Here is a 22,899-nt window from a genome sequence, read left to right on the forward strand (position 1 = left end):
ATAAATAGACTTGAAGTGTGTACTACTGAAAATAGGATAGTTGAAACCTATATATGATAATGTTAAACACATGGTAAAAGACTCTTGGGAATTTTTGAAAAATTACCCTATTTATAAATATAACACCAACACTATATTTAGTAGTATAGATGTCATTGATTTATTTAGCAGCATTCCAATTGAGGAAGGATTGGAAGCATTCACTAACTGCTTAAGAAGACACACTGACTTGACCTGGGACACAATAACACTATTAGCGGACTTGATGTCCATAGTGTTAGAAAATAATTTTATATATTATGAGGGGGAACTTTTCAAGCAGACCAGGGGAGTAGCTATGGGGGCTGCGTGTGCGGCATATTTGCTAACCTGGTCATGCTGGATTGGGAGGACAGTCATATTTTCAGTAGTACACACTTCAAGTCTATTTATTACTATTCCAGGTTCTTGGATGACATCTATATGATGTGGAATGGTGAGGACAGTTCCTACTTTGACTTTATTGCATATATTAACTCCAGCAGTGAATATTTAAAATTCACTGAAGTACATAACAATGAAGGGGTTCCGTACTTGGACACACTGGTTTCTGTTCACAATGGACGTTTGAAATCAAACATTTATAGGAAAAATACTTTTTCAAATTCTTATATAGATTTTCATAGTTATCATCCAAGAAAGATGAAGTGTAATATATACAAAGGTCAATGCATCAGAGCCATGCGAATGACATCTGAACACATTGATATGATTAAGGAGATAGGATTTATTACTTCCTTATTTTCTGAAAGAGGATATGCCACAGATTTAATGAATGACATATCAAGCTATATTATGGACCTGAGAGACAGTAGGTACACTTCATTATTGGGAACAAATGCCTCCCACTTAGGACAAGAATTAGTATGTAATGAGACAACAACAGGAGTTATTAAAAAATACAAAAAGGCTTGTATTATTGAATTTAGTCCTTTCAGTAATGTAATTAAAGATATTATAACCAACAATTGGCATATTTTAACATGCGAACAGGAAATATCGGAGAAGGTTGGTAGTAAGCCAATATTTGTCAACAAAATGGGAAGGAATTTAAAGCATTTACTGGAATTACCTAAACATGGATTGACTGAATTCATTACACATACTAGCAAGTGTGGGGCATGTAACCAGTGCAGCTACATTAATGAAAATAGTCCTATTAAGTTAATGAATTCAAGCAGGACTAAAATATTTACATCTAAAGGGAACTGCAAAACCAAGATGCTGGTATACATTGCTTTATGTACGGTCTGTCCTGTATTTTACATCGGGAAGACCGAGAGGTTTTTTAAGCAAAGCATTTATTCCCATATATATTGTATAAGAAGGAGAGAGAATAAAAATGCCCTAGCCAGACACATTATTGAAAAAGGGACAGAGCATACATTTAAATTTGCCATTATAGAGACCATAAAGAACAACCCAAGAGGAGGCAACACCAGTAACTACTTAGCCTACAGAGAATTATATTGGCAGGTATATACAGATGCCACTTTTCCACCAGGTATAAATGACTATATGTCCATAAAACCCCTATTGATGTTAAATGAATGATCTAAATAAATATATTTAGTTCAATGGGTGGGTATTGCAAGTAGCCTATTTAATACATATGTCCATTAAATATTATTTAAATGAGTGAATTCAAATATATAATTTGAGTTCATTATGTAAGCATTTTTGATAGTTTTAGAACATTACATAACATTTCAAAGCAAACACAGTTTTTACATTTATATTTACATCTCAATAATCAACATTCACACATATTTAGACAAATACAAGTTTATTAAGGAGTACTTAAGTACATATATTATATTATAGATGACCAATTAGCTGTGTCAAATTTTAGAAGCTTTTTAACATTGTATAATGATGCTATATCACTTTAACTTGAAATTTTTTTAAAACAGCGCTTTTTGGCGCCAATTTCAACTATAAATGTATGTAAAGCATTGATTTTAATTGTTCTGAGGAAGCTCGCTGTGGTCGCGAGTGAAAGCGCTAAACCAGATATTTGTTTGTTACATTAAATTCGCTTTTTTACATCATCCGGTTGGATTTATTATCAAACAATGTAGTTCAGCAACACAACTGGATGGATAGCCGTAAATGTACTCCTTGAGTAAGTAGCACAGTCTTCATCAAACCGGATGGAAAATCCACATACTAAACTTTCCTAGCTGGATGGCGAAGATCTAATATTGGTTACTCAAATCTACTTGCCCAAGAAGAGGGGCTATTTAACGAAGAATTCCATTTGCAAAAATATATTCAGTATACATATTAAATATCTCCCTCTCTCACACACGCACACTCACAAAAGGTGCCCCCTACTTCTAAAATAGGCAACGTCAGTAATCACTTGACACACTCACTGAATGAAATTGTCTGGAAGTAAAAATTTCTAAAAAAAAAATAAATAAATAAAAATCATAAGAGATGGACTCATCCATCCAATTTCCCACCACCAAAAGGACCATCAGTAAATTGGCAAACAACTGCTCAGCAAAAAATAAATCAATAAGAAATCCATAAACTCTCTAAGATCATACTACATACTGGAATAAACGTACAACTTCCCTCCAATCTAAAGCCAAAAGTAAATCAATCCAGTTGTGTTGCTGAACTGGCCCTGGCCCTCAAACTATACCCAATCCAAATGGTTCATCACCCTCACCAAGGCCATCCAATACCTTCCTGATTTATCATTTAAATATTAGAAGTATCAACAACAAAGTATCTAACCTTCATGTTCTCCTAGCCACCCACCTCCCAGATATACTTTGTGTAACAGAAACCTGGCTTAAACCAGGGACCAAAGATATTGAAATCTTACCACCTGGATATAATATGCATAGACTAGACCGAATAAAAAGAAAGGGTGGTGGTATTGCTGTGCTCTATAACAGCAATCTCTACATTACCTTTAACACTAAACAACCACCCCAAATCTCTAATGCAGAAATACTTGCTTTAAAAATACAGCTAAACAAAGAAAAAAGTATAAATCTATTTACAGTGTATATCCCTCCAGAGAACAATGTGGATACACTGGAAAACTTACTTAACTGGATATCCAACAACTACCCCCAAGAAACTATTATCATGGGTGACGTCAATATTGACTGGAACCTATGCTCTTCAGAAACCAACCCCATCCACATTAACCTACATGGGATTACCCAGATTATAAATACTACAACTAGAACTGGAAATGTAAACCAAAAAGAAAGTATTTTAGACTGGATTCTAATAAATAGCCAGCCACAAACTTATAAGTCTGGGACTGCACCAAATGACCTAAGCGACCACCTCATCACATACATAACAAAAAATAAAATAGGCCTATCTACCACTCCCATGTACAGGTCAATTAGAAACAAGAAGCAATTTGACCTAACAAAATTCCAAGAAGAACTCAGATCTTGTAATTGGGCCCCACTAAAGTATCTCCCCCTTGAAGAAGCAATAACTAGATTTAATACCACCTTCCTAGACATACTTGATAACCATGCTCCAAAAAGGTTAATTAAGACCAAAGTAAACATTGCACCCTGGCTTACAAGGGAAACCAAATCTAAAATTAAAAATAGAAACAAATCCTGGGAAACCTGGCGTGCAACTAAATTATCCGAGACCGCATCATATTTCAACAAAAAGAAATGACACAAAAAGCAATACTAGCTGACAAAAAAGTTACTACTGCCAACTACAAAACAAACACCAAAACAACCCAAAAATTTTGGGCAGGTCTTAACAACCTCTTACGCCCAGGCAAGTCTTCAACTCCCACCCCAGAAGCGGTATCAGATAAAACTCCATTAGAAGTAGCTAACACCTTTAACTCATTCTTCACGAGTACTATACAAACCTTAGCTAACCAACTATCTGCTAAATACAGTCCTGTGACGGAGGATATTCCAGTAACTAGACCCACTTTCACTCTACAACCTGTCCCAACAACTAGCATAAGATCCTTATTACAAAAACTTAAACCTACTACCCCCTCCGCTGACCTTCTCCCAGCTGAATACTTACAGAATGCCGCAAATGTAATAGCCTACCCCATATCAATACTTATAAATCGTACCATCCTGGAATCTTCCATCCCGATAATTTGGAAAACATCCCATGTTATACCTCTTCATAAAGGTGGCTCTTCCACTGAACTGTCCAACTATAGACCAATAGCCATAATGTCCCCTCTTGCCAAAATCATGGAAAAATGTATACATAAACAACTACTTTACTATCTAACCCAGAACAAACTACTGACAAACTCACAACACGGATTTAGACCCAACCACAGCACAACTACTGCACTACTCTCTTTTACTGATACTATAAATTGCAACCGTAATAACAAAATAATATCATCTGCTCTCTTTCTGGATCTTTCAAAGGCCTTTGACATGGTTAACCACCAACTACTTCATAATACTCTAAAAACTTTACAGCTTGACAATCTAACTTTAGACTGGTTTCAAGCTTACCTCTCTGATAGGAAACAAGCAATACTCTGGCAAAATCAACTTTCCAATCTCCTACCAAATACCATAGGTGTGCCACAAGGATCCATACTGGGTCCACTTCTCTTCTCAATCTTTATTAACGACCTACACAAAGCCATCCCTAACGCAACCTGTATACAATATGCTGACGATTCGACCTTAGTCTGTTCGGACACCTCTTTAGACAATCTATTAGCTAAAACTCAATCCTGCTTTACAGCTGTTGAAAACTGGCTAACAGGAAGACAGCTACTTCTTAATCCCAAAAAAACCAAACTGCTTCTTTTTCACCCTACCCAGAAACTGCCCTTCATAGACTTTAGTATACACTCAAATAATGGCACAATTATAACACCTGACCCCCATACTAAACTACTAGGAGTTACCATAGACAAACTTAAATATGATATACATATTAATCTTACTATCAAAACTGTCAACAGGAAACTAGGATCATTATATAGAATCAAAGCCTTTCTAACACCTATGGCAAAAACAAGTATTGCCCGCACCCACTTATTATCCACACTTCTATATGCATCCCCAATGTTCACTAAGCTGAATAAAACTGAGCTAAATAAACTCTCATGTTCATATAATCACATTGCCAGATTTGCAAATGGTTCACCATATAGAACACACCACTGCAATAACCTAAAAGACCTTGGATGGATAGAACTCCCTAACCTCCTTCAGTTGTCTCAACTTACTGAGGCATATAAAATACTTACCCATCCTGAGAAAACCCCTGCTCTAAAGAGCCTAGTCATTCCTTATACTAACCTAAATAGCCTACGCTCCTCAAACAGAATACTTATTCAAAACGTTAAATCCAACAATGCAAGTGGAGATGCTCTATTTGCTAACACTACTGCTAATATATGGAACTCCCTTCCCACCAGTATTACCACAAATACCCTCTCTATCATACTTTAAAAAAAAGTCTATTCCAATATTTCAAGTCCCACTGGTTATGCCAATGCTCACACCCTGACTAACTGCCTTGAGTTAACTCACTTCTCTCGCCTCTCTTCTCTCAAAAGAATCCCATGGAATCTACCATGTCAGCTTCTTTTCTTTTCCCCTTTTTTCCCCTTGTATTTCTCTTCCCTCTGAACCTCCTTAGTCTTGTATTATCTTTTATGCATGTCTAAGTGTTTTTTCTTCAATTCATATATCTGTTCTGCGTCTAATTACCCTCTTTTTATCAACTACTTATGTATGTAACTATTAACGCCTGTATCTCTGGCTTCTTCTTTTTTATAAATTCTATAATTGTTGTTTAATTTAATTTAACATCAGTTTTTTTCTATGTAACAATGTATCAACTGTTAAATGTGGAGCTTTTCTCCCCAGGCCTCCGCTGAAAATGGACATGTATCCAGTCGGATTTTCCCGGTCAACAAATGTAAAATAAAATAAATAAATAAATCAATAAGAAATCCATAAAAACTCTAAGATCATACTAGATACTGGAGTAAACATATAACTTCCCTCCAATCTAAAGCCATTTGACATTCAAACATTTTAATTTGTGCAGAAGTTATTCACAGACTGACAGTTTACTGAGCTGTCACATTAGCACTCTGTTTACTTCCGAACCAATGAAAGATACTTGTCAATTCCAAAAGAATTAAAGGGGTTCATAGTATGTTATCAAAAAATAATGTAATCGAACCATCAAAACTTTGAAATGGTAGCATTTCGAAGCTTGTATTGTGGGGGGCTGCCACCCCCCCCCCTCCCCTGCTAAATCGCTAAATATATATGCCAGCTCAGAGATCGCACTACAGTGAGGAAAGGACAAATATTCCAATACCGACTGTCCTGCGATCCCACAATGCGATCTTCGAAATGCAGCCATTTCGAAGTTTTGATGGTAGAATTGTTTTTTTTTTATAACGTAATAGGAACCCTAATTAAAGTAGCTTAATAAGAAGGTTATTTGCAAGGTTGCGTGGCAGTTTATATCGGAAATAAGCAGAGAGATTAAAAAGGTTCTGTTTCTCTTATTTATGCTGAAAAGTCTTCCAAGGTAAATACAACTTTCTGATTTAGTATGGAACCATACCTCTCAACCTTAGAGCAAGAAATCTGGAGAAAGAGAAAAATAAGAGGGGCACAGGCCCATAAGTAGTTATGCCTCACAGACACCATTGAAACAACTGTAGCTGCAAACATTATATATCACTTGTAATCTTTCTATCCCATCATTGTCAGTTAAGCATTATGTAGCTCATTCAATCCTGCCTTTTTTTGCAACAAAGAAAACCATGCTTTGAAATGACAAATGCATTAAAAATAATAAATAAAACACATTTGCATCCATATCCTGCAACTTCCTACCTCCAAACAACCACAGAGCTTTCACTGAAAGTAGGGCTGCGTATTTCCCAGGAATGATAGCTCTCCCTAATTAAGTCTAATGGGATACAATCTACCAGGATCTGGACTACCTGAAATAAATTAAATTATGGCCTGCAAATTGCAAGTGCACTTTGTTTAATTAAACTGAATTTCTAAGACCACTTACTGTATTTTTTCAGTAACAACCCAATATCCATTTTCAGGTCACTTTAAAAGATATTGGCAGTGGTAGACTTGGCATCCTCCAGATCCCTACAGGACCACACTCATACTGCTAACATTGTCCATTAAATATAAATATCCATCCACTGCAAATGGCAAGAAGCTATATCTTTAAAAAAATCTACTTTTGGCATGCCTAGTACCCAAGTATCAGGTTTTGAAACAAAGAAACATATTCTACACAGTCTGCAAGTGTCTGTCTTTAATAATCTGCTGTTGCAGCCCTCCCAACACACACACACGCACACACACACGCACACACACACACACACACACGCACACACACACACGCACACACAAACACACACACACTAAAAACCACCACATTTAAAAAAAAATTGTGTCCACCTGATTTGCCAGTATTGATGATCCACGAAAGCTATATTTATTGTCCAATCTCCCACTGCTTAGAACCCACCAATGACAAAACAGTACTGGGTGATTTTTTTTTGTTTATCAGAAAAAACAATACAACTTTATATGCTACAGTCCTACATAGTCAATCCACTACTGACCCATTAACCCTAGGCTGCTGTCTCATTCTTACTCCCTGGAACTGCATGACCTTGGATGACTAATTTTATTTCCTAAGCAAAAGACACAAATTGGAAGATGAAGCGAAAATACATACAGTTGAGAGGAATGAGTTCATATTAAATACAACACTGTCAGGAAAGCCACAATTTAATGAAAGTGTACTTTTAATGTGCAATATATTTGTGAGCTAACTTATTTGTGTTCAGTAGGTAGATTGATAGTCATTAGCCTCTCTGTGCTTGCCTCCGTTTCTCGGTCATGAACACACACACACACACACACACACACTCTTCACATACACAAACATTCTGCTTTCATGCATGTACCCACTCATTCACTCACTCCGTACTTGCCTGTTAACACAGGTAAGTGCTGTCCTTTTCAAAGGCAGTGACGACAAATCCATACACAAGTTCCTGTTCAGCGAGAACACACACACACACACACACACACACACACACACACACACACACTGATTCTTTGGCACAGAATAATGGCGCAAAAAAAATTAAAACTAGAATGGTGCTTTGGTGCATACGCACACCGACAGTTATAGGTCACTGGCGTGAAAAACACAACAAAAAAAGTGTTTTGGGGCATGTGTATATCGATGTTGCAGTTGGAGGTCGGGGGCCACATGGAAGAGCTCTGAGGGCCGCAGTTTGGAAACGTCTGGCCTAGTTAATAATTTGTTAGATAACTATGTTCTGTGGAACCGTTTGCGACCTTGTAGAGATGATCACATATCCAGTTTTAATGTACAAGTTATGAATAGTTTTGAGTGGGAGGGGATGGTTCTATCAAATGCTTTGAATAAATTAAGAAACACTTGACCAACATAAATGTTAAGAGAAGTATGTGCCTTTTGCACTGCAAATAATGAAGTCCCTTGGTTGGAATTTATATTTTCTTACTTTTTGTGCTGTTTTGTTTGGCATGTCATGATCTGTGCGTGCCATAGTTTTGGTGCATGCCATAGTTTTGGTGCATTTGTTTGTTTAGTGGTATTCTCCTTGGGTCAGTCCAGGGTTTAGATTTCTGAAAAGACCTGCATCTTTTGGCTGTTAATTCCTCCTCCTTTGCTTCCTAAGTCCTTGGCCTAGATGCAGATTTAGCTGTCTCTACCAGAATGTTTGGGTATAGTTACCTGCCATTTTAAAGCATGCATTTTTCATTGCCTTATCTTAGAACTTCTTGAACTTGTTTGTAAGAATCCTGCAATAGCTAATCTCTTTGAGACTTTACTCCTGTGGTGTCTGTGTTTTGAGTTGTGTTGTATGCAAGATGTTCTTCATGTTTCACTGTTGCAATCATTACATTTGGGTAATCTGCTGGAAGGTTGCCCTCAGTTGGCCTGATTAACAAAGTCTTGGGTCTTGCGTCAGTTGCTGTCCCTTCTTCCATGATGTCAGGTCGTCAGGGGTATAAAGCATGCAGCCGACGCCATTTTCATCAGTCTTTCTTGCCGCACAGTGCCCGAAGCAGTTCGCAAGTGCCGGTCGGCCAACTCCTGAACTTTTCGTGTTAGAGTTTCAGAACCGAAGCCTTCAACCTAAACCTAAGTACCCCGTTGGGGAAACTTTTTATTGCTCCTTACCGATGTCAGTAAAAGTTAATAATTGTATTACTTGTGGGAAGCAAATACCTCATAAGGATTTTCATTTGTACTGTATTCCTTGCCTAGGCCCTGACCACAACGTGCCTTGCTGTCTGTTTTGTGCTAAAGTTAACCAACGCACTATTAAGCGTTGGTATATTTTTGCATCAAAATATTTTGGCTCAAGATTTAACTATCAAGAAATGTTGTCGGTTATCAATCCGACTGCCGGAATACACAAAAAATGCAAAGAAAAAGAGACGGACCGTCGCGGTCCAAAACCGACGAAGCTTCTCCTAAGCGAGTCGCCGGTACTCAGTGAGGTGCTTTCGCAGCCCCTTATACCCGCTGCTTTTGATTTGCAGGCCTCTACTGAGACCCATTTGGAGTCCGGTATGCCGTGAGACACTAAGTATTGAACCCATGGATGTCTCTACCTTAGATGGGTCCGGCGCCGCTGAGCAGGCACCGGCTTCTGAGGGAGTTTAGGCCTAACGATTTGTATATTAAACTGACGCCATCTTCAAAATGTAGGCCAAAACCAACTTCTGTGTCTAAAAAACCGATGCTTGGGCCACGTGCACCGGCACCCTATGCCTAAAAAACAAATGATCAAAATGACTGAGGATTTAATTACCTTGATCAGGGGCTCCCAACCCCCTCCTGCTAAGAGGCCTAGGCAAGGCACTGATTATGAATCTTCAGATCAGGTTTCCATTTTTTCTGATTCCTCTTCTGATCAGGAATTATCTATTCCACCTTATGAGGACTCTGATGCAGAAGATTCCATCTCTTCTGCTTCTCCTCTTGAGGATCTTTCTTTTGGAGAAACTTTGCATACCTTAAGGGAACATTTTCATTGGGAGAGTCAGGATTTTTCAGAATCTAAAAAGAGGCTTGGGGATTTTCTTCTTCATAAGCATAGACATTTGGCTATACCTCCTGTTCAAGACATTGTTGATGTTTTCTCAGAATCCAGCATGGCTCCTGATTCCCTGCCTCTGGCTCCTAGTAAGCCAGACAGATATCCTGACTCCCACAAATTCCTTTTTAAAAACCCTGCTGCTGACCCTGAAACCATTTCTCAGGGTCCCAAGGGTGTTAAGGCTTCTACTGCTAAAAATCCTGCACCTTCTGATAGAGACTCCAAGGCGCTGGATAGATGGGGTAAGAAGGTTTACACATCTGCAATCTTGGCAATCAGTTTCATATACTTAAATATCAGCAGCCTGTCATGGGCTTACTTAAACAGAAAATGATGTTGATTTCTGACTGTGTGGAAAATAGTTACAGGATTTATTGCATTCAGCTGAACAAGTTGGAAAGCATACTTTGCAATGTGATTTTGATTCCTTGGAGGCCTCTTGCAGGGCCGCTGTAACTGGATCTGTGATAAGAAGGCATGCTTGGCTCAAGGAGCAAAATCTGCCTGATCATGTTAAAGCAAAATTGTTGGATGCTCCTTTACAACAGGACAGTCTATTTGGTAATAAGGCAGAAGAAGTTTTGAAAAAAATGGAAGACGAAGCTAAATCTATGCAAACTGTAACGGATTTCCTACAAGTGCAGCCACCCAGGTTCAGTAGGCACTGGCCTACTGAGAATTGGTCCTTTCCAGTACCCACCAGAGCCACACAGGTCAAACCCAGACACTCTAAAGGCTCCAGTTTTCAGTCACAAGGTACTTGCAGAACAAAACAACGGGGTGCCTCCACCTCCAAATCTGGAAGTAGCAAAGCACCTACCTACGGTAAACTGTCTCAACGACTTACCTCTGCCATCTCCAAAGCACTTATCTTTTGGCAGCCCCTTTGGGGGGGAAAACTAGCACTTCATGCACAAAATTGGCATCTAATTACCCAGGATAAGTGGGTTCTAAATAATAGTATCCCAGGGATACAGATTTCATTTTCACACGTTGCCAATCCCAAACGGATGGCTAGGTCTGCCTCCAAATCAATGGGCAGAGGCCCAGAAGCAAGTTATGTCCTTCATGAATATGGGAACTATTCAACCAGTACCAGAAGAGGAAAAGGGACAAGGTTTTTATTCAAGACTTTTCCTGGTACCCAGAAAAGACGCATAATGGCATGCAATTCTGGACTTATCCATTCTAAACACATTCCTGGGCATTCCAAAATTCAAGATGCTGACTCTACAGCAGTTACTGCCTATGGCTAGGCAAGGATGCCTGGTTGGTAACTCTAGACTTAAGACGCTTACCTGTATATCCCAATTAGGGAATCTTGCAGAAGATACTTCCGCTTCAAAGCAGGCTGTTTGCAATACCAGTTCTCTGCACTGCGCTTTGGCTTATCTACTGCACCCAGGGTCTTCACAAAGTGCCTGGCACCTGTAATTGCATTTTGCAGATGAAGAAACATTCAAATTTATCCTTATCTGGATGATTGTCTAATTCAGGCAGAAAACAAGGACACTCTTCTGCAGCATCTGGCGTTTGTTAAAAAAAAAAAAAAAAAAAGCTTCTGACTTGCTTAGGGTACACCATAAACAAAAAGAAATCACAACTGGTACCCTCTCAAATAATTACATTCCTGGGTGCAGGCTTGAATACATCTGCCCAGATGACTTACCTCAAGCCAGAAAAACAAATCCAATTGATTTACTTCAAACTAATGGCCACAAAAACCCAGTTATCTGCAAGACAAATTCTGCAGGCCTTGGGGTTCATGGCTTCTTGTATTCTACTAATTCCATATGCAAGACTGCATATGAGGAAACTTCAGTGGTACCTAAAAAGCTTATGGAGTCAACATTGTCACAGCCTGGAAACAATGATTCTTATCATTCCGTGCCTGCAGCAAAAGTTCCTATGGTGGGCAGAGGCCTGTCACCAAAACAAAGGACTGTCATTCATTCCACCCCCTGCCAACCAAACCCTGACTACAGACACATCAGTGTATGCTTGAGGGGCGCATCAGGCAGGGAGATGCATTCAGGGCGAATGGAGCCCAAATCAAATGCACCTGCATATCAACCAGAAGGAGATGCTAGCTGTACAGAATGCTCTGACAGCCTTCAAGGACTTTCTTCATTAAGGACAACTACTGATAAAGACTGACAACACCAGTCATGTGGTACATAAGCAGGCAGGCGGGTACCCATTCCTTACTCCCTTTGCAGACTAGCCATGGCTTTGTGGAATACAGCCTTGACTTACCAAATACATCTACAAGGTATTACTAAAAGTCAGACAGGAAAAAACAAAAATGATTCTGATTGCTCCAGACTGGCCTCGCCAACACTGGGTACCCACTCTTACACAATATGTCGCACCTTCCTCTGTGGTACCTGCCACAGACACCTTATCTACTGTCTCAGCAGAGCTATCAAATTCTGCACACTCCGCTCCAAACTCTGAATCTTGCAGCATGGCTCATCAACTAATTTCACCAGTTACATCTCTCAGCAAACCTGTGATGGATGTCATTTTGGAGGCTAGAAGGCCTAGTACTAGAAAATCTTATGCTGATAAATGGAAAAGATTCTGTGCCTGGAACCAGGCAGAAGTAATAAGCACAGCAATGTCCAATATTCCTCAGATTCTGCAATACTTAACTGAGATGCTTCACAAGGGCCTATCTTTCTTTTCCATAAAAATCCATGCCTCTACCATTTCACTCATTACAACACAGAGCCTCCTCTCTTTTCCCATCCTCTGCTAAAGCAGTATCTCAGAGGGGCCAAAAATCTAAGCCCTCCCAAGAGGGCACCATCTCCGGCATGGGACCTCAGTTTTGTGTTGGAAAAGCTCAGCCTACCTCCTTTTGAGCCAGCTGCTACTGCAGACATAAAATTTCTCTCTTGGAAGACCGCATTTCTTTTAGCAGTCACTTAAGCTAGAAGGATTTCAGAACTACAGGCTCTCATGGCAGTGGAGCCTTTTATTATTTTCTACCCGGACAAGGTGTCGTGCATGAGCAATCCATCCTTCATGCCTAAAATGGTATCTAGTGTGGCTCTTAATCAGACCATTCATCTGCCAACTTTTTCCCCCAAATCCGCAGAACAAGGGGGAGTGGATTCTGCATTCATTGGATGTACACAGACAACTAAGATTCTACTTAAACAGGACAAAATCTCTAAGAAAATCGGAGCAACTACTGGTGGCATTTGCTGCAGGGGCAGAGGGAAAGGCTATTTCAAAGCAGACTATTTCAAAATGGATAAGCCATTGTATTCGTTTCTGCTACATGCATCGTGGCAAACCTGTCCCCAAGGGAATCGGATCCCATTCCACCAGGGCTGCATCTACTACTGCAGCCTTTCTCAGAGGGGTTCCTACTAGAGACATTCTAGAAGCTGCTACCTGGAGCTCAGTTCATACGTTCAGCAAACATTACCATTTACCTCTCTTCTCTAATTCCAGAGCAGGCTTTTGCCACTGCTGTCCTGCAGGTCCTTATAGCTGCTCCTAATGCTGTATAATTCCATCCCCCCAACCATAGCTTTGGGATTCTACCCAAATGTAATGAATGCAGCAGTGAAACACGAAGAACATAGTACAGTTGTGTACACTTGCCATAAATGTAGATGTTCGAGTGTATTCACTTTTGCAGTCCTGGTGCCCCCTACTTTTCTCTTTTTATATCTCTTCTTTCTTTTACTATGCTCAAAAGCCTTTTTGTTGTATTTGCTTTTATTTGGAGGTATATTATTTTGTGTTCTAAATTGCATGCATTTATAAACATATATATTTTGCTTCCCATTTGGGGGCATCTGACATTTGGGGCAAGAAAAACTGATAAAAATGGCGTTGGCTGCATGCTTTATACCCCTGACAACCTGACATCATGGAAGAAGAGACAGCAACCGACGCAGGACCCAAGACTATTAATCAGGCTGACTGAGGGCAACCTGCCAGCAGATTACCCAAATGTAATGACTGCAACAGTGAATACACTCTAATATCTGCATTTATTGTAATTGTACACAACTGTACTTTCTGCTTTGCCCATCAGGAAGGCAGTACATATTCCTGTGCGTCTCTTCTGAAGTGCTTGCTGCTGCATAATGCAAACCACTTTATGGGAGTTACCTTTTCTCTGAATAAAAGTGCTGTCACCTTTACAGGTGTATAACTGAATTGCACTCTGAATGCCAAACATGAACAGTGTGCATTTTCTTCCTTAATTTTACTCGGTGTTAAGTCCGTTGATTTGAGACATAGCTGAAAGCACTTACACTGGCAATTTATAAAGGTCAAACCATAGTCCATTGAATGAGGCAAAAGTGGAGTGAGAATTCCTATGAACATTCTCTTCTCATTCTTTTATTTGTCATAACATGTCGGGCATTGTACCAGCTGTATTATGAAATTAGATTTTAAGTTATTTAAAATTGTTTATTGAATAAATAAGATGGAACTGTATGGAAGATCCAAGTAGATTTTTTATTTATGAAGTACCTTTGGATTGTTGCAGGTATTATCCTGTGAGTCTGGACTGTTGTAAAACTTGGGTTAAAGGGCAGCCCTCTGACTAAAGTCAGGCTTGTTTTTTTTTTGCTTCTGATCATATCGTATGAATCATTTGATTATAGTGAGTAGCACCTCCCATGGTCTTAACTTGCCCTGCAGTTTATGCTGTCCCTGGGTAAAACGCTGACCTTTTACTGATTATTTTGTACTTTATTACCAGTTTTGTGAAGGATTCTTAACTGGCCTGCCATATTTTCTTTTATTACAGTTGACTTTGGTGTAAGTGCACAGCTGGATCGGACGGTGGGGAGAAGGAATACTTTCATTGGCACGCCGTACTGGATGGCACCAGAAGTGATTGCCTGCGATGAGAACCCAGATGCCACCTATGATTACAGGGTATGTACGTGGACTATATTAAAAAGATTCCATAGCAAGGTTTAGGTAAGACTTAGAGTAGCTAAAGCATTGAAATAGCACAGCAATAGCCATCTTTACAGCGTACATGGGTTTTTTTCTCCTGAAGTTACTGATGAAAATGATTTGCAGTAATCCAAACTTATTTGTGCAATTTTTCTTGTTTTGCTTTTGTTTTTTTGGCCTGTCACCTATACTAAGGGCTCCAAAAGTCCATCTGAACCACTAATGTGATTGTTTCCCTTGACAGTCTTGCTCCTGCTCTAACTCTTGCTGAGAGGCAGTGCTGCCAATTCTTCTTCTTTCGGCTTTTTCCTGGTTAGGGGTCGCCACAGCAGATCATCTGTCCGCTCATGATTGGCAGTGGAGTTTTTACAGTGTCGAGTTGCCAGCCCGGTGCCCAACTTTCCACAGAAGGGGCACACATGCACACACTCACACCTAGGGCCAATTTAGAGTGTCCAATCCACCTACTGCATGTCTTTGTGATGTGGGAGGAAACCCACACGATCGCAGGGAGAACATGCAGACTCTGCACAGAAGGCACCCCAGCCAAGAATCGAACCAGGGAACCTCTTGCTATGAAGCAGTAACGCTAACTGCTGCACCACCGTGGCCGCCCGGAGGCAGTGCTGTCACTGCAGTGCAGAATTTTATTTTATTCCTTGCTGCACTGCATTATCCCAGGAAGGCATTAAATGTACTGATCCTTTTGTAGTGGAAGATGATGATGCACGCTGCAGTGCTTTGTGTTCTGCTACATGATCATATGTTTCCCAAGTGATTCACATCCTGGATGTTTGCATGTGGCCTCTTGCAGCATTCTCAAACAGGTCTCCACTGAAGGGTAATCCTGTCATACCTGGGATTGAGAGTTGGCAGTAATAATTTTTGTTCAAAGTAAATAGAACTTCCCCAGACAAAATTACAGTTAACAGTAAAAGAAAGATAGTGGACAGCACAGTGTCCATTCTGACATAATTACAAAGTGTTTTGTGGGAAACCTCATTACATCCCTCCCCCCACATCTCTAAATGTAGTGGCTTTGAAATTGTATTCCCTTGGGGAATAAGGAAAAACTTACTTATGTTTAATTTTAAATAGGAGTTTGATAAACCTTTATTACTTTTGAGTCATGCTACACATCAGAAACTAACTGTAGTCCGGAAAAAGGTATAAGAAAACAAAACTGAGGGTAGAGATATTTTTTAAAGTTAAGGGTAGGAGTTTTGACCATTTATAAGAACCGAAAATGGTATATGTTCAGCAACAGATTTTTATTGCCATTATGCTTAGGACAACATTTATTCGCCAATTTTGGTAAATTGAAGTACCGGGTAGCTCAGAATACCAGTCAGTGTTGTGCTTCATCTTACATTGTGCATCTGATCATGTCGTGAGTTAGATGATCTTGAACAGCTGCTGGTAGTACAAAGATCTGCCACCAGTTTGAACACCATCTTCGATCATCTGCCTGAACACTCCATTTGTGCTGGTTACCAAGATGTTTTCAGATAAGTGCCCCTGTGAGATTATTTATTTTGGTTTGCTTGTTTACTTGTCAGGCAGAGTCCCTCATTGACTCTCTTCAAGAGGAATCTTGATGAGTGGATGGGAGATTGTAGGTTTACCCCGGGTATCACTTCTGTGTCACTGTTAGACAGAGGCACAGTATACTAACCTCGAAAAAGGGCATAGCAAAACTAATTTAAAATGGGTGGCGAAAGCCAAACACACTCTAGCTAGGCTTATAAATGCCCTAGGGCAGATAGCCTAGTATGAACCTATGAACCTACGAATCTAGAAAGAAAAAAAGTCTGTGGGAGACAAATTCCCCATAAGGATCATCGTAAGCAGTGTTGTTGGCTCGGTGCAGTTGTGGAATTGGCCAGTCCTGAGGGTCAGCCGTCTACCAAGAAGACCAAAAAAGTGAGGTCTGATTTGGCTGCTATACTACCTCCCACTGGACATTTCTGTTGAGGGTGGTGAAGGCTCGAAAGATCATCCAGTTGTTCCATTGGATTCCTCTGCCATGACATTGTCTGAGGCTGACATGGATTTGATTTCTTGCACATCCTCTGAGGATGTTCATCGTGCATACAGCTGCAGTCATAACAGATGGGTTCTCCTGCCGTCAGGTGGGTCCTCGGACGGCCGAATTCCAAAGTCTAGGTCCGGCGTCGGTTGTTGTCGCTTCTTCCCTGACGCCAGTGCGATAGGGGTATAAAGGAACCAGCCAACGCCATTTTCTTCAGTCTTTCTTGCCGCGCGGTGCCCGAAGCAGAAGCAGTTCGCAAGTGCTGGTTGGCCAGCTCCTGAGATTACGAAAATTTGGAAACCGAAGTCTTGTTAAAAGCTAAGTACCCCATTGGGGAAACTTTTCTTGCCTCAGACCGATGTCAGACAAAGTTAATAATTGTATTTCTTGTGGGAAGCAAATACCGCATAAGGATTTCCATTCCCTCTGTATACCTTGTTTAGGCCCAGACCACGACGTCTCGGTCTGTCGTTTTTGTGCTACATTCAACAAACGCACTATTAAGCGTCGGGCGGAGTTCGCCCAGCATTATTTTGGGAAAGCATTTAACTATACTATGTCGTCTGATACTCTGACTCCGGTTTTGTCTAAAAAAACGCAAAGACAAGGGCCGACACACGAGGTCCGTGGCCTCTACTGACACCACGCCAAAGCCGACTACATGTGGCCTACGCAGCCCCTGATTACCGACGACACTTCTTTGACGGTGTCTCCTGTGCACGAGGTCGCAGGCTCCTCGGTCCACACCCCGACTACAGATAATGAAGCCACTCTTGGCGTTGAAACTCAGAATGTGGACAGGTCCACCTCCACTCAAGGTGTCTTCAGACCTTCCTACTCTTTCTCCATCAAGGCTTTCACAAAGTCTAAAGCAACCATGCACTCTGAGAGACCAGCTACACAGGGCACATCTCCAGGCCCCATGCCTAAGAAACAGATGCTTAAAATGGCTGAGGATTTAATTACTCTAATCAGAGGTTCTCAGCCCCCACCGGACAAAAGGCCCAGAGTGGAGGAAGATTCCCCCTCTCTGATCAGGGCTCCATTATTTCAGAGCACTCTGATGATCAGGAACATTCTTACTCCCCTTTTGAAGACTCTGATGCGGAGGAGTCCATCCCTTCTATATCCCCCCCTGAGGATTACTCATTTGGGGAAGCTTTGCATACCTTAAGGGAACACTTCCACTGGGAAGGCCAGGATTATTCAGATTCCAAGAAAAGGCTCAGGGAATTTCTCTTGTTACCTCAGCACAGGCCTCTGGCTATACCTCCTGTCTTGGACTTCCTAGATGATGTTTACTCGGAGGCCTGCCTTAACCCGGACTCTCTACCTCCAGCTCAGCCTGACAGGTACTACAGGGTTCCTGACTCGCACCAATTTCTATACAAAAGCCATGCTGCTGACCCAGAAACCATCTCACAGGGCCCCAAGGGAGTTAAGGCCTCCATTGTCAAAAATCCATTGCCTTCCGAGAGAGATTCCAGATCCTCAGAAAGGGGGGGGGGGAAGGTATATACCTCTGCTACCTTATCCATGAGGGCCTTAAACTGTCAGTTTCATATGCTAAAATACCAACAGATTTTGTTATCACAATTGAAAAGTAAAATGTCACAACCTGAACAACCAGACTTGAAGGAGTTGCAGGATTTGATGCATAGTGCAGAACAAGTGGGTAAGCATACCTTACAATGTGGTTTTGATGCTCTAGAGGCCTCATGTAGAGCTGCTGTTACAGGATCAGTCATATGTAGGCATGCCTGGCTCAAGGAACAAGCCTTGCCTGATCATGTCAAAGCTAAATTACTAGACGCCCCTCTTCAAAAGGATGTACTATTTGGTGCTAATGCTGAGGAAATATTAAGGAAAATGGAGAAAAAGGCTAAATCAATGCAAACTGTGAAAGAATTTCTACAGGTTCAACCCCCACGTTTTAGTAGAAATTGGCCTTCCAAAAACTGGTCCTTTCCTGCCACAGACAGACCCCAAAGAGGCAGATACAGGCGCCCAAGGGGCAGAGGACAATCCCAAGGATCGTATAGAGGCAGACAATGGCAAGCTCCTACACAAAGAGGTGGTGAGGACAACTCGCAATCTTTCAGAAAGCAAACCCAATGACTTTCCCCTTTGCATGCCAACCAGGTCTCAAATGGCAGCCCCATTAGGAGGAAAGCTGGCATTATTTTCAAAAAAATTGGCATGTTGTCACAAAGGACAAATGGATCCTGGACATTATAAACAGAGGCTGCAAATTCCATTTTCACACCCTTCCAAAAATGAGGCATGCCAAACCTGCCACACAATCAAAGGGCAGAGGCACAAAGGCAAATTACAGATCTCATAAACATGAAAGCTATTCAAGAGGTACCTACGCATGAACAAGGTCAAGGTTTTTATTCCAGGCTATTTCTGGTGCCAAGGAAGGGAAAAGATTGGAGACCTATTTTGGATCTATCCATCCTAAACACATTTCTACTCGTACTAAAATTCAAGATGCTCACTCTACAGCAACTTCTTCCCATGCTGGGCAAGGAGTCTTGGCTGGTAACAATGGACCTCAAGGAGGCATACCTGCATGTCCCAATCAGACAAAATTGCAGAAGGTACCTCATTTCTTGCAGGTTCAACCCATTCTCAATTCTCTGCATTGCTCTTTGGCTTATCTACTGCGCCCAGAGTATTCACGAAATGCCTGGCATCAGTAATTGCCTACTGCAGACTTCAAGGGATACAAATATACCTCTATTTGGATGACTGCCTGATCCAAGCGGACAGCAAGCACATTCTTCTGAAACATCTGGCTTATGTAATAATGTTATTGAACTCTCTGGGATACACAGTCAACAAAAAGAAATCAAGTCTGATACCCTCTCGGAAGATAATTTTCCTGGGTGCCCATTTGGACACACACACCCAGATGGCCTACCTCATGCCAGGGAAGCAGGGGCAACTAATTCAATACTTCAGAACACTAGCAAATTGCACCAGGCTGACTGCAAGGAAAATCCTGCAGGCTCTGGGATTCGTGGCATCTTGCATCTTACTAATCCCATGTGCAAAGCTGCATATGAGGAAACTACAGTGGTACCTGAAAAACATATGGTCTCAACACAGCCACAGTTTGGAAACAATAATACCACTAATTCCATGTCTGCAAAAGGAATTTCTGTGGTGGGCTCAAGCATGTCAAACAAAGACAGGTCTTCCATTCAGCAAGCCTCAAGCAAATCAAGTCATCACAACAGACGCCTCGGACTACGCCTGGGGGGCGCACATGACAGATCGGTGCATTCAGGGCAAATGGTCCCAAAAAGAAAAGCACCTTCACATCAATCAAAAAGAAATGCTAGCAGTAATAAATGCTATTATAGCTTTCAAGGACCTTCTACAACCAGGTCAACTATTGATAAGAACGGACACCACCACAGTTATGTGGTACATAAACCGGGAGGAACACATTCTTACCCCCTATGCAGACTGGCCATGTCACTTTGGAACATGGCCATGGACTTACAAATGGAACTACAAGCACAGTACTTGCCAGGCAAGGAAAACACGCTGGCAGACAACCTAAGCAGGAATATGACAGATCCACATGAATGGAAATTGCATCCAAAAGTTTTTACAGAAATAATCCAAGAATGGGGAAGGCCAGACCTAGATCTCTTTGCCTCCCACAAGAGTCATCAATTGACAAAATTCTGCTCAGGGATCTTCCATCCAAAGGCCTGGAGAGTGGACGCTCTTTCTTTCAGTTGGACATCAATGACAGTTTATGCCTTCCCTCCTCTTCCTCTGCTACCCAAAGTTCTATTAAAGACCAAAGCAGACAGACCAAAGATGATTCTCATTGCTCCGGACTGGCCAAGGCAACACTGGTACCCACTCCTGAGGAGCTTGACGCATTCCCCACCATGGACCCTGACTCTAATGCCTCTTCTTCTGACTCAGCACAGTTTCAAAACTCTTCACAGCCAGCTAAAAACACTCAATCTAGCCGCATGGAAGATTCCTTAGCATAGCAACAGGCCCTACTCTCCAAGGAGGTGCAGGATGTCATTTTGGAGGCCGGAAGGCCATCAACTAGAAAAGCTTACTCCGCAAAATGGAAACGTTTTTGTGTCTGGAATGAGAAAAAGGGCCAGGATCCTGGAAAACTGAATTTACCTCATATACTACAATATTTGGTTGAACTGCTAAGCAGTGGACTTTCTCCTCCATTAAAATCCATGCCTCAGCCATTTCTGCAGAATACAACACTGATCCACCTTTATTCTCTCACCCTCTCTTAAGACAGTTCCTCAGAGGGGCTAGGAATTTAAGGCCTCCAAGGAAACAACCAATACCTGCTTGGGATCTTAATTTCATTCTGGAAAAACTGACCTTGGCTCCCTTTGAGCCAGCTGCCTCATCAGATTTGCAATATTTGTCCTGGAAAACAGCTTTCCTTCTGGCTATCACCTCAGCTCGTAGAGTTTCAGAACTACAGGCTCTCATGGCTGTCCAGCCTTTTATCATCTTTCATCAGGACAGAGTTTCCTTACGAACCAACCCGTCCTTTATGCCTAAAGTGGTATCCAGGGTAGCTTTAAATCAGGCCATACATTTACCTACATTTTACCCTAATCCTCAAAACAAAGGGGAGAGATTACTACATTCCTTGGACATCCACAGACAACTGCGTTATTATTTGAACAGAGCAAAGCCTTTCAGAAAATCAGAACAGCTCTTTGTGGCCTATGCGGTAGGAGCTCAAGGGAAGCCAATTTCCAAACAGACAATCTCAAAATGGATAGCCCACTGCATACGCTTTTGCTATTCCTTTCATGGCAAAACTGTTCCTACAGGCATTAGAACTCATTCCACCAGGGCCACAGTCACCTCTGCAGCCTTCCTCAGAGGAGTTCCTACCAAGGATATTTTGGAAGCAGCCACTTGGAGTTCTGTGCATACCTTTTCCAAGCACTACAACCTACCATTATACTCCAAATCTAGAGCAGGCTTTGCCACTGCAGTCTTGAAGGGCATTTTGGCTCCTCCTAGTTCCACCTAGTGCCTACCACCCCTTTCTTAGCTTTGGGATTCTACCCATGTGTTATGACTGCAGCTGTATGCACGATGAACATAGTACAGTTTTGTACCTACCATAAATGTAGATGTTAGAGTGCTAATACAGCTGCAGTCCAGGTTTCCCTCCCTCCTTCCCCTCTTGGGACAGGCCTATAGGCTAACACATCCTCATACAACCTGATTGGGGTTTTCATTTATGATGTATTTGCTTGCAACTACTGTATTTTGATTATATTGCACTGCATTATCACACAAATGTATGTATTGCCTTCCTTCTGGGGGCACCTGACATCTGGGTCAAGAAAAACTGAAGAAAATGGCGTCGGCTGGTTCCTTTATACCCCTGTCGCACTGACGTCAGGGAAGAAGCGACGACAACCGACGCCGGACCTAGACTTTGGAATTCGGCCGACCGAGGACCCGCCTGATGGCAGGAGAACCCATCTGTTATGACTGCAGCTGTATTGGCACTTGAACATCTACATTTATGGTAGGTACAAAACTGTACTTTCTGCAGAAGTTTGTTGCAGATGTTGAAGGGGAAACCTCAGCTGATCGTGTCGGAGGGGCATTCTGCAATTCCTTGTTCAGGAGGAGATTCCACTACATTAATTGAAAGACGGCAAGGGTTCAAACCTCCTAAGGTCTTTAGGGCTGA

At 41.4% G+C, this 22,899-nt stretch overlaps 1 protein-coding gene across 1 annotated transcript in view; it reads left to right on the forward strand.

The window, feature by feature from the left end:
- MINK1 (misshapen like kinase 1) overlaps positions 1-22,899 on the forward strand; it is a 1,658,622-nt gene that overhangs the window by 390,937 nt on the left and 1,244,786 nt on the right. Inside the window, exon 7 of the mRNA XM_044077078.1 lies at positions 14,985-15,115. Coding sequence (XP_043933013.1) covers positions 14,985-15,115 — 131 coding nt within the window. The remainder of the gene's footprint in view (positions 1-14,984; positions 15,116-22,899) is intronic.

This window comes from Protopterus annectens, chromosome 7.part0 (assembly GCF_019279795.1).
Source record: "Protopterus annectens isolate FY-2018-M chromosome 7.part0, PAN1.0, whole genome shotgun sequence".
Classification (NCBI taxonomy): Eukaryota; Metazoa; Chordata; order Ceratodontiformes; family Protopteridae; genus Protopterus; species Protopterus annectens.